The sequence below is a fragment of the Phalaenopsis equestris genome, unplaced genomic scaffold (genome assembly GCF_001263595.1).
Source record: "Phalaenopsis equestris unplaced genomic scaffold, ASM126359v1 Scaffold000118, whole genome shotgun sequence".
In the NCBI taxonomy this organism is placed as follows: Eukaryota; Viridiplantae; Streptophyta; class Magnoliopsida; order Asparagales; family Orchidaceae; genus Phalaenopsis; species Phalaenopsis equestris.
This window is the reverse complement of record NW_018164560.1, coordinates 51,029-64,123: the sequence shown is the minus strand read 5'-3', so window position 1 is coordinate 64,123 and position 13,095 is coordinate 51,029. Positions and strand designations below refer to the sequence as shown.

The window sequence follows — 13,095 nt, the reverse complement described above, 5'->3', positions numbered from 1 at the left end:
TATTCATTCCGCATTTTGTCTCTAAGTGTCAAGCCACTCATCCACCTAATCATTCTCATCTCGGCAACACTTAACTTAGTATCATGTTTCTCTTTTAAAGGCCAACATTCAGCGCCATAGAGCATTGCAGGTCTCACCACCGTCTTATAAAATATTCCTTCCAGTCTAAGCGGTAAGATATAGAAAACAATATAATATCTTATAATATCTTTCACAAAAAGATACAGATATACTCAAAAAATTTAAACATGCAGAAAACAAGTAGCTAGGGACGAGCCAGTTTAGTCTTGTCTCCAGTTTAGTCTGTCTTGTCTCTTTCTCTAGTTTTAGGAGCGGAGCCAGATAACAAATTTTGAAGTGTCGTGTCATTGTCAGGAGTAACCAAAGTATCATCTATTAAGTTTCCAAGTTTGAGTGTGTCGTCAGCCTTCTTCTTCTGTCAAGAAGTGTAAATCTGACATTCTTCATCTGAAGACTGACTCATGTGATCCTCGGTCTGATTAGATATTAGAACCGCAATAGAAGAAAAGACAGTCATTGTCACAGCGATAGGTTCCAGTGTATGTGAAGTGTGAATTGTCACCTCTACACATGATGCTTTCTGAATAGAAACTGCGGGGCTATCCTGACTTTTCCCTTATAGTATGGTCAGAAGAAGGGTCTGAACATCATTTCCTGTCTTGTGGTAACTATCTTCTCAGGTTGGTTGTCATCAGGTTTGTTGGAAGGGCGTTCAGACACGTAGGGTGCACTAACAGCATGTTTCTGCTTTTGACTATTGATTCTCAACTGTGGGTGCAATTTGAAACATTTCTCTTGCGGGTGTCCAAACATTTTACAGTGCTTGTATTAGTAAGGCTTTTGTTCCATAATGATTTTTTTGTCAATAATCATTGTGTGCAAAGCCAAGCCAGACTTCTTCTACATCTGATAGTGTAATATCTCTTTCAATCAAAATCCTTGCAATAAATAGTCTTGAGAAATGAATTGTAGATGTGTCTACCTACAATTGTTTTTCAAGGATAATATCAATTGCATATAAGATAGGTAGGTCAAAGAATTGAAGCTTGAGTTCAGGTAATGAGAACCATATAGGCGTAATTGAGGGTTCTTGACTGAGATCAAAATCAGGGGTCAATTTGAGCAATTTCATATGATTTCCCTCGATTGTAATGAATTTCTTTGAGAAAATTCTTGTGTAATCTTCTTCTATACTCAGTTGTATAATAGTATGTCTTCCGTCAAAAAGACTCACATGTCAAGCCCCAACTACTTTGAAATCTTCAAAAACCTTCCTGATAATCTTCATCTTAAGGTGATCTAATTGAAACTTTTCAACTAGTAAAAATTTGTATTTTTCTGCAATTGAAACTTTCCAACTAGTAAAAATTTGTATTTTTCTGCAAGAGTTGAAATTTCAGCATCAGAGAAGAATAGTGTTGATTTGTCTGTCTTTTTCTCTACTTTTTTGATGAGATTGCAATCTCCATGTCCTACAACAGAATTATGGTACATTTGCAGGAACATCGGACTATCTACAAGGTGGAAAGAGGAGCCGCATTTATGAACCAATGTAGCATCGGAGGGTTTGCCGTGATTATCATCGGCGAGAGCGGCGGCGTAGTAAAGCCCTGAGGCCATTAGAGTGCTTCACAAAAGAACAACAGGAACAACTAGCGCAGTTTGCCGACTGCCGCCGACGAACGCGTCATCGTCGAACAGAAACCCGAACCGAAGTTGTTCAACAGGGAAACTGCGCAGACGAGAATAGCTGGACCAGTTGGAAGTCATCGTCGAAATCGAAGGCACAAACGCGAACGCGTCGTCGTTGAAATCGACAGACGCAGACGAACCGTCGGCGTCAAAGAAGGACGCGAGCCGACGAAGCAGAAAGCGAGAGGAAGCGGAAAGTCTACGATAGATATGGAGTGTCCTTCGAGCGACAGAATCAATCGCAACTAAAATCGCCATTTAAAACCCTAGCAGAGCTCTCTTCAACCATTCGAAACAACTTGTTTCACATGTAGGGTACATATCCCTCTTAATTTACAAACATTCCAAATAAATCTAATCTAAATTTGGAAAGGAAATAATTCTGAAATAAAAATAACAAAAAATATAAATAGAAAGAGAATAAAATTAATCAAGTAGTTTCCAAAATTATCTCTCAATTCAATCTTGCATGACAGGTGGTGCCCGGTCGGCCCGCCCAATGAAGCGATCAATTACTTCCTTATTTTTCACACTTCCCCTCAAGCTAGGTCATAAATGTTGTAAAAACCAAGCTTGGTATTGATCTTTAAGAAGGAACTCGAAAGAAGAGCTTTGGTGAAGGCATCAACATGTTGGCATGTCGAGATGTACTTAGTTGTATAATTCCACCATTAACCTTTTTCAGAAATGAAGTGTCTATCAACTTCAATATGCTTGCTCCCGTCATGATGCACATAATTCTTTGCAATATTGATAGATGCTTGACTGTCACAAAATATATGTATAAACCTATTGGAGGTATACCTCAATTCCCTTAATATCTTTTTAATCAAGATCCCCTCAAAGATTCACAAGGCGAGTGTCATATACTCTAATTTTGTACTGCTTCTAAAAACTATAAATTATTTCTTCTCCATGTAACCAGATTTTTTACATAAAAGCAATAACCTATGGTAGATCATCTTTCGGTGAGTTCCCCAGCCCAACTTGCATCAGTGTAGACTTCTACCTCTCAATATCTGACCTCACATGAGACATGTAGATGAAGTTTCCTACCAAACTTTGATATCTTCCCTTATCTATAAATACACTTTCTTCTCCCCTATTAGACTTATGGATGTGCTCCATTGGAGTATCTGCAGACTTGCATCCAATCATCCTTGTCTCCTTTAATAGATCTAGGGTGCATTTCTTCTGGATATAATGATGTTTTTCTTGAACCTTGTTACCTCCATACCTAAAAAATATCACTTGTTCCTAGGTCCTTAATTTCAAACTCAGAGGCAAATACTTATATACTATCAGTGCAGCAATCTTACCTCCTTGAGTGAGTTTTAAGAATATTATGATCAGCTTGATCTTGAGAATATCCATTATAACTATTAGAAAACCTTTTAAATCACGCTCTTGGTGATTGCTTAAGCCCATAAAGAAACTTACTAAGTTTGCATGCAAAATGTTTGTTTGAATCATTCTCAAGTCTTGATGGTATCTTCATATATACTTCTTCCAGATCCCCATTCACAAAGACATTTTTAATGTTAAGTGGATGCAGTCCCATTCCTTGTTAACAAATACTAAAAGGAGAACCAGTGGTTAGTTTGGTAAACTGATATAACATCTCCTAATAGTCAATTCCATAAACTTGATTGAATCTTTTGCACAACTTTGGCCTTAAATCACTCAATACCTCCATCAATTTTGAATTTGTTTTCAAGAACTTCATGAATAAAACTTAGAAACTAAAGTATTGTAGCATAAGGATAGCTTCTCATACCTTACATACTCATGAATCGAATATTTAATACAATAAAATGAGAATAGCATCTCATACCCTATATACTAATGAATTGAACATTTAATACAACTTTCCTTGTCACCCACATTGGAAGTCTAGGGGGATAACTCATTTGTACTAGACTCCTAACCCGAAATTTTAAGTGAATGTAAACTCAGGTTTTGTTTTGAGCAATTATTTCATTACAAATTGTCTTCCACCTGTTCAAGATTTTTCTTCCACCTTGTGTACACACGAAGTTCTTTATTATGGCCTTCAGGTTTGGTTGGTTAGACATCCATAACCAGGATAGGAGTGCTAGGTGGAGTAGGTAGTGAGGCAGTGTATGTATCAATAAGTGCAGCCCACAATTGATGCTCATTTATACTCTCTCCATGAACATCAGATTTAAATTAGTAGAATTGATCATATAAAATGTGGCATCAATGGAGTTGTACAATTTTCTGGCAACAAAAGATTAACAACTATATATTTTTTGGCGAAAAATACCCAAGAAAAATACAATTAATAAAATTAGGGTCAAGCTTTGTGTGATTTTGAGAATGGATATGAACAAAAGATGCACTCAAAAATTTTAAACGGTATAGTAGAAAAGAAAGTTTTGATGTGAGGATAGATAAGCATCAAAACATAAAGAGGTGCTTTGAAATTAAGTACTCTGCTAAGTATTTGATCGATAAGGTACATTGCAATAAGAACAGACTCCTCCCAAAATTATTTTGAAACTTGATGGGAAATCATAATAGAGCAGGATAGCTCAAGGAGATATCATTTATTTTCTCTCAGCTATCTCATTTTATTGTGAGATATTAAATATACGAATACACATGGATGATTCTATTTTTGAATGATAGGACCCCCAATGATGGAATTGAAATTATTAATTTGCATTATCAGTTTTGGACAATCTGATTTTTGTATATGAATTTAGTTTGAATCATGTCATTAAAGGTTTATATGAAGCCAAAAATTGAGTTTTAGCACTTGAAAAATGTACACGAAATTTTGCATCCCCCAAAATTCAATCAGATCAATTTTATAAAATTATACGCATCAAATCGATCAATTCGAAATATAACACAGTGCATGAATTTTGAGCATATAATAAGATAAAAAATTCGGAAGTTATAAGTTTAATTATATTAATTAAATCCTTAATCTCCAGCACACTCATTGTTCCAACATACCACACTTTTTTTCGACGTGTTATTCTAGTTCAATCAAACGACTGAGAGAAGAGGGAATCATGTTAAATTTCGCATCCTTCCACCCTCTCCCAATTCGGTTTCGCTCGCCTGTTGGATCCCGAGTTAAGCTGTGATCATGCACTGTAGCAGTCGTAACTTATGTGCATGACCGAGAGCGGCAGCTCTTGAATTAGCACTCTGGGGCGAAATCAAAAGGCATGAAACTCATTTTTGTGTTATTTAAGACATTTCTTTCTTTCGTTACACTTCTACTATGATGTATGCCACGAATTAGTGCATTTTTTTTGTTTCTGATAGCTGCAACGAAAATGAAATTGTGTCGGAAGAGACCAACTCAGTTTGTGGGCTTTGTAAAAGCTTTTAGCATGAAATCAGCAGGGTTAAGAGAGAATTAAAAGAATAGGAAGAAGAGGGAAAAAGGATATGAAGGATCAAAGAAGGGTTGTGGTTATTCCGAGAAACCAATTTGAGCATGATTTCGTACATAAGTTAAGTTTTGGGTTGAATCACAGGGTAAGCCAAAATTTTATGAAAGTCTAAATTGTCTACGATTTTCAGGTTGTTTATACGAGGTAGTGAGCTCAAGGGGAACAAGGGAGAACTCGTCACCCACTGTCAAGTTAGTAAAATAAACATGTGCTAACTTAAAAAAATAATAATTCGCTGCATGTTTCATGTGATTCTATGTTTGAGACTGTAGCATTTAAAATTTCTTGCATATTGTGAATTAATATCTACATTGAATGCATGAATGTAAATTGATTTCCCTTTTACGATACATTTGATTTTATTACATTATGAATCTGATGAATATGCTTATGAAATCATTGTTTGCATACATTCATTTACTATCATGCCTATGATATATAAAATGTCTGATAAATGTTGTACAGGATTTATATTTTAAAAAACGTCACAAGTGATGTTATCTACAAACTATTATATGAGTACTTGCAACTACAAATGATAGGAATGTAAGGATTCTGGACTTCTGGTATTCGGGCGAAGAAAAAACTACAGAAGTCGTTGGGATCAAACGGCGACGAAACATAAGGAACCGTTAGTACCAAGAGGACTACTAATAATTAGTACGTTAGGAGGTCAACATTTATCAATAGCCAATATAACATTTGAACTGGGTGAAAACCCAATGACATGATATGGAAAGAAAATAGTTAAGGCATTTACAATTACAAGCGATATTGTTATGATTAGATTGATAATTTTTATAAACATGCTTATGACTACACATTAATGAATGACATAAATATTTTATACAATAGTCATAATTTTCTATACTACATGTTTTTTTCTTTTATATGTTTTATACGATTCTAACATGTTATGACTTGTGTATGTACATGGACAGCTACATGTAAGCATGCACGTTGATTCTTTTACGTCTATAACAATCTTATTTTGCATTTATGCACTATTCATCACCTTTCCCAACTCTATCACCTGAAATTCACAAGACTTTGCAAGAAATTTAGTCATAAATTTCATATCTCTAGTAAGTTTTCTGATTGTAATCAAACTATAGTCCAAATGTGGAGCATAAAATAAAGAAAATAGAAATATCATGAGCTCCACATCTCTTTTTCAGCAATTTTTTAGTGTGATTCATCTACAAATCTAACTGATATCGATGTAGAAGCCTCTTAATAGTTGACTAGAGCATCAATGTCTCTGCTCATATGATCAGAAGCTCCTAAATCTATGATTCAACTTTTAAATCTCGCATTACTTGCAATGTGAGAGAAGGATATATTATTTTGGTGTGTGACGAGGTTGTTATGTTGTTTTGAATTACCTCCAATGAGTTTTTTTAAGAGTTCAGAAGTCGTCTCGACAGAATTCCTAGTCTCTGATTCAGGATTAACCTATGGAGTAAAAATTGGCGTATTCATCCCGTACTTGGTCATAAATCATGTGTAGTTAGGATTACTGTTAGTTACAGGAAGGGGTTGACTACTGCTTCTGCGGGTAGAGGAATGGTTGTTCCAAGAAAGAAGGAAAATTCTGGCGAAGAAGGTGCTTGGAGGGAGAATCCAATGGAGGAGGGTTTGCTACTAGGAAAATTCTAGCAATAGAAAATGAACATATGAGATCCTACAAGGAGGATTTCAGTGCCAGGAAAAAGAGGAAGGGCTCCGGAGGAGGGTCTACAGACTGAAGGGATTCTGATAGAGGAGGGCATGTAGCATGATTGTTTCCGACTGTATGGAGAGTCCTAGTGGTAGAGAAGAACAAAGGAGGGTCTGCAGTGAGAATTTCGGTTGAGGGTAGCAGGAAAATTCCTGTTGCAGGGAAGAGCCGAGAAAGGGCCTGCGCATAGAGAAATCTAGTTGAAAAGAAGCAAGGCAGAACAAGAGGAAGAAAGAAATGCAAGTTTCGAGTCTCTGCACGCCACAATCCCATTGTTGAAGAAAATGGGGGTTTTAGTTCTTTGTACGTCCAAATCCCGTCCTTGAAGGAAATGGGAGTTTCAGATCATTGTGCGCCGCAATCCATCAGTTGTTGGAAATCTCATACAAAGACAATCAATCGAGATGCAGAGGATTTGTACGAGACATAGAGGTCTTCGTTGGGTTATGTGACTCACTGGATGGGGTCGTCGAGACGGCAAGAAGATGAGGATCACATCGGGTTTGTAACTCCTTGGATGGAATCGTTGAAGCAATAAAAAGACGGGGATCGCGTCTACCCCACGAGCTACAATCATGATCGAAGCTGGAGACGTAGACATCGGGTTTGTAACTCCTTGGATGGAATCGTTGAGGCAATAAAAAGACGGGGATCGCGTCTACCCCATGAGCTACAATCATGATCGAAGCTGGAGACGTAGAGAGGCCACGACACGCCTTGACCTCCAAGATGAGCAGCGACTGTGACCATAATCGAGAACGAAAATGAAAAAGACTCTAGTGCTATGTTGCTTGGGAAGGAAAAATTACTTCACTTCATTATTCACATATAAGGTACATATATATAGGTAAACCAATCCCCCCTAATTTACAAAAATACCAAAGATATCTAATCTAATTTGGGAAAGAAAATAATTCTGAATTAAAAATAACAAAAAAAACATAAATAGGAAAAGCATAAACAAATAAAGGAGTATTTAAAGTTATTTCCAATTCAATATTCCATGATAGGGAGGTGGCCAACAGGCCCACCAAGGATGCAGTCTACTACTTCTTGATTTTCCACTGTTATAGAATGCAAGATAGCCCTAACAATTTAATCATTCACATGGTCAAAACTTTATTCAATCACAATTAATAGCTGCTACAGTCAACTCTTATAAACTCTATAGAAAGTAAAGGAACATATAGAACGTTCATTCAAGAACAATATGTTCGTAGTTATAGAAGAATCAACTAGTTGGTGAAGAATAGTGATAGTAATACCTTAATAGGTCAATAACAGGTTGCAGAGCACCAGCAGCGAGAACTTCCTTTTTTATGTTTGGGGATGAATGAACAAGGTTCCCAATAACTCCAACCTACAAACAGCGGAATTAAAATGGTTAGTAAGTTCTTCCATTAGTTTAGAATGAAAAAATGGAATCCACAATGCCAATCACCCTATAGAATAAGAGAACATTATGCAGTCAAATTGTGAAAGTAAAATGACTTTCAACATGCATGTACACATCCAAGCATGCATGCAATTTCCTTAACTAATTGTCTTATGCTGAAGCATACTATCTCGCCATGCGTCCATATTTTAAAATGTTTTCAAAAGTAGAATAACATGCTTAATGCCATTGTTTTTTTCTTGTCGGGATATCTCAAAAGAACTTTCGCTTGCACAACAAAAATAATCAATTGAACATTGATGATTATTCTCATACAAAAGTAAATCAATACTGCAGCATAATGGCAGCATATACATATCATAAATAAATGATGGAAATGATTCATAAATCATCAAAAGAAAGCTCATAAAAAAAACTTACAAGCGTAAAATAAAACTAAATATAAAATATACAGCAGATTGATAAAAAAAAGGTTTGAAATAAAAAAAAAGCCCTCAAGGGTCTATTCAATATTGCAATAGTATAGGCAATCAAGCATTTAAAAATGAAGTTTATGAAAGTAAAATTCGAACAAATATACTTCATAGATCTAAGTGTTGATCAACATTATAAAAAAAATCCCTTAATAGCCAATAAAGTGTAGGAGAAATTAAAATATTAAAATAAAAGTATATATAACTATAAAAGATAACCATAAAAGAATCGTGTCAAAAAGAATTGGCAGCATCACCGATAAAGTTAAAGCGGTCAAAAATACATGCTCTCTGTTTGTCATTATTATATTGTGATATGCTATGTTATACATTGTTAAGTTACAATTTTGATTAAAATAGATAACTATAGTAATCTTATGTTAATCGTCATTGGTTATGAAAATGTTGTGTTGCATGTATAAGCCGATTAAACGACTAAAATGGATATTAACATGAATATCATACAATTATAACATGACATCCCAATTTAATTTGTCAAATAAATAAAATAATTAATAATATTAATTAACTTGAAACAAAATACTTAAAGCAATTTTCTAAAAACCTACAAACAACGGACATTCTTATAAAGCCATTACCGAATGCCAGCTAATTAAAATCTAAATTGGGAATGATTGACATTCACAAACATTCAACTCTCTTTTTAGTATATGAAAGAATCTGAAAGTATGTTCCTACATACAAAGATTTTCTATTTTAAATAGAGATGTTGGACAACTAGTTCAAATCTCTTTTCCTTCGTCTATTTCATATTTTATTTTATGTTTCTAGTATCTTTTAATTATAATCAATGGCTAGATAGAGAACTTTGGTCATTTTGCTATAAAATCCACCCAAGTTTTAATCAAGGAGAAATAAAAACTTCAAATTTCCTCATATTCAACAGGGTGTTTTAGTCATTAAAATTCCATTAAGTTGAATACATTAACTTCCTTCACAAACAATTTTAAGCACAAAATCTTATCACATTTCACTATTCATTCATTATAAGATTCTCAAACAGATATCCTTATGCTAGTGAGTAGCACAATAATCTCCACACGTAAAAACATACAAAAGAAGACTAACTCCAGCAATTATTTACCCTATTTCACATTTTATTCAAAAACAATAAGTATAGCAAGAATTAGGACAAGTTGATTAAGTGATAATTGCCATAAAGGTTAATCTAACTGCTTTTATCTCAAATAATTGGAGGCCACAAGTCAGCTAGATGGAACCAACATGTCAATAAAAATACAAGGTTCACAACAATTAAGTTAAAGAACGAATTCTTAATGGATTTCAGCAGTACATAATACAATCAAATCACAGATGTGCATAACTTAAATTTCTTTTAAAAACTAGGTGGAATAGGCATACTAGAATAATAAATTAGACAAATTATGACAATAATACTCTCGCCAGCAGCTGAGGCTTTCCCACAGAACTGAAGTACCAGTAGTAACTTACCGCTTCATAATGAACAGCAGCATCATGAGAACGAAGCATAAGAATAAGTGTTGGAAGAGCATTGCATTCGACTATCTGAAAGTAAAAAAGTTCAATCTGATAGTTATAACAGCTGTCTTTATGTTTTAGCAATTTCTACGCATTGAAAAACCCCTTACTTGGTTCTTGTTCTCATCATTTTTGAAAGCTAATGTTCGCAAGGCTCCAGCAGCTGCTCTCTGCACCTTTGGATCTTCAGATTCTAGCAGTTCAACTAGAGGTGGAATGCCACCTTCAATTCTGAGTATAGAAGGAAAGGTGGACATATGCATCAAACTGTGAGAAGCGGTTTTGGAAGCTATAAATTAGACATTTTGAAGCATGCTGGACTACCTAACATGCTTCAAAATTCTAGCAGTTCAACTAGAGGTGGAATGCCACCTTCAATTCTGAGTATAGAAGGAAAGGTGGACATATGCATCAAACTGTGAGAAGCGGTTTTGGAAGCTATAAATTAGACATTTTGAAGCATGCTGGACTACCTAACAGAGGTTTTAATGGTGCTATTTTCATGAGCAAGATTTGTGATAGCATCAGCAGCCCTCCGTATAAGGCTACTAACAGCCCGTGTATGGAGGCCCCTCCTATGCCTTCCCAAGAGACCCACGAGAAGAGGTAAGGCACCAGCATCAACAATTAGTTGCTGATGCTCTGGCTGTAAGAAAAACAAAGGAATACTATAAAACTAGTAGAAAAATAAAAAATAAAAAATAAACCAATTCATAAAAAATGAACCTAAGAAATGCAACATTTTCATATATCATAAAGAGTCATTTGGCTATCCACATGCTATACTTTAAAGATCAAAAAGTAATGACAAGAATGATGCTTTTGTGAAGCATAAACAACTAATAAAAAAATATAAATGATCCAAAATTCAGGGAGCCTGTAAAAGGGAAATGGCTTTCCACCAGCCAATATCATTTAGGGAATTTATTAAAGCCTCCATCCACTGCATCCTATAGAAAATGACATTGCCTGTTATGTTTGATACAAAGGTCCCTTAGTTTATGTTTCTTTAAAAACATAGACAAATAAATCCACTATTTAATTACAATATAAATATCTCCTTTAACTATCTCCTATATTCTCCAATTGTAACCACCATTTGCCCTTGTTGGCATAGCGAGAGAGCTCATTCCAGTCGGAAAGCTCACACTGGAAATTATGCAACTAAGATTTTTTTTAACAATCTCACATCACTGGCGCTTAGCCTGCTTGCCAACAACCATGGGTAGAGCTTCGAGCCCATCAACAAGAGAAATTGGTGAGAAGTCTAATACAAGAGTAAACCCAAACAACAATTGAAAAGCCAAGTATTATTACTGCAAAGCCAATCAAGTGGTTATAACTCACACATTGAAAGGGATGTGCAAAAACAAAAATAAACCAACACAACCAAATGTATCCCAAGGGTGGTGAAAGTCAGCGAGGTGGGCTGGAATGGGTATGTTAGGGTGTTGGAAGGTGGCAAATTCAACAGGTAAGGTTTCTAGAAGGTGGATGTGTTGTGGAAAGGCCTGTCGGGGCCTGGAAGAGCAACAAAGAGACACGGGGGATGGGTCTGGGTGGCTGGAACAGCAAGGACAGCACGGAGAACGGTTGGGAGAGCAGCTATGTAGTGGTGGAGGGGGGAAAGAGCGGAAAAGCTGGGGTGACCGGAAACAGCAAGGGAGAGGGCTGGAATAGCCACACAGAGGGGAGCCGTATTCTAGAAGGTGTCAGCGAAGACGACTGCAGAAAAAACAACAACGACGGCTACAACAATGGAGGGCAATTGGGAGTGGATACAATCAGAGCACCAACCAAACCTCGAGGACCAACGATACAACCCTCAAAGGACTAGCAGTTGTTGTAAACAAACTCGCTCCAAAAAATATAATGTAAACCCTAATATAACACATATATAAGAAAAGACTAGAAAAGAATAAATAAAATGGAGGAAACTAGCTTAAAATTGGAAAGCAATTAAAAACTAAATGCTCGAATTAGCTCTGTTCAGTTAGCACGAACTGACGCACGTGTTCAATTTGGTTTCTGTAGCGACATTGTAGTTGTGATCGCAGAAAGAGGGCTCTCGGATAACTCCAGCGTCAGTCTCCAGGGGTTGGGGGAGCTTTCAACCACACCTATCGAAACTTCTATCTCCTCATAATAGTCAGGTCAAGCCCGTTGAAGGTGGCGATAACGTTGCAAGCTCCCGATAAGACAATCTTGTTAGCATTGTCATTCCAAAGCATATCCAAATAGAATAAATATTCGTCCATCTTTGGCACAACTAGAGATGGAAATGTATAATGACGTAGATTCTCACGAGCTAAATCCCAAGCAAGTAAATTTATAATATGTTTCCCCCACTCCTAGTACTCGAATGGATGTATATGAAAAACAAATTTGTTGGGAGAAATCGGCTCTAGGATGACATCTAAGGTAGGTCAAACCACACTGAAGTATAAACACTCATGAGAGACTTTTTTTCCTTGGTTGGACCTCGAACCCATCATAGAATTTTTTTCCCCACCAAGCTATTAACACAATTTTCAAATTTGTAGTTCATCTCTTCTGTCTGGTCATCTGTTGGTGGGTAAACAGTTGAACAAAATTTAAAATCCAAATAACTCCATATAATCTTCCATAAGTAGCACAAAAGAGCCTCATCTACGCCATATTGAACCTCCCTCAGTATGGGCAACTTATGAATGAGTCAATGAGTCTATATATCTGAAAAGCTTGAATTTTTTTATCTAGGGTTGACATGCCTTTGGTGTCAATTTTTCAAAATCAACGTCTTAGATACCACTGTTAAGTTGATTGAAATCTCTCATTGGAACTATGTGTCTCTTTCCC

At 36.0% G+C, this 13,095-nt stretch overlaps 1 protein-coding gene across 1 annotated transcript in view; it reads right to left on the bottom strand.

Moving 5' to 3' along the window:
• Positions 1-13,095, bottom strand: part of LOC110021048 (ARM REPEAT PROTEIN INTERACTING WITH ABF2) — a 36,295-nt gene that overhangs the window by 18,836 nt on the left and 4,364 nt on the right. Inside the window, exons 3-6 of the mRNA XM_020719378.1 lie at positions 10,731-10,903; positions 10,368-10,488; positions 10,210-10,284; positions 8,133-8,227 (exon numbers count right to left, since the gene is read on the bottom strand). Coding sequence (XP_020575037.1) covers positions 8,133-8,227; positions 10,210-10,284; positions 10,368-10,488; positions 10,731-10,903 — 464 coding nt within the window. The remainder of the gene's footprint in view (positions 1-8,132; positions 8,228-10,209; positions 10,285-10,367; positions 10,489-10,730; positions 10,904-13,095) is intronic.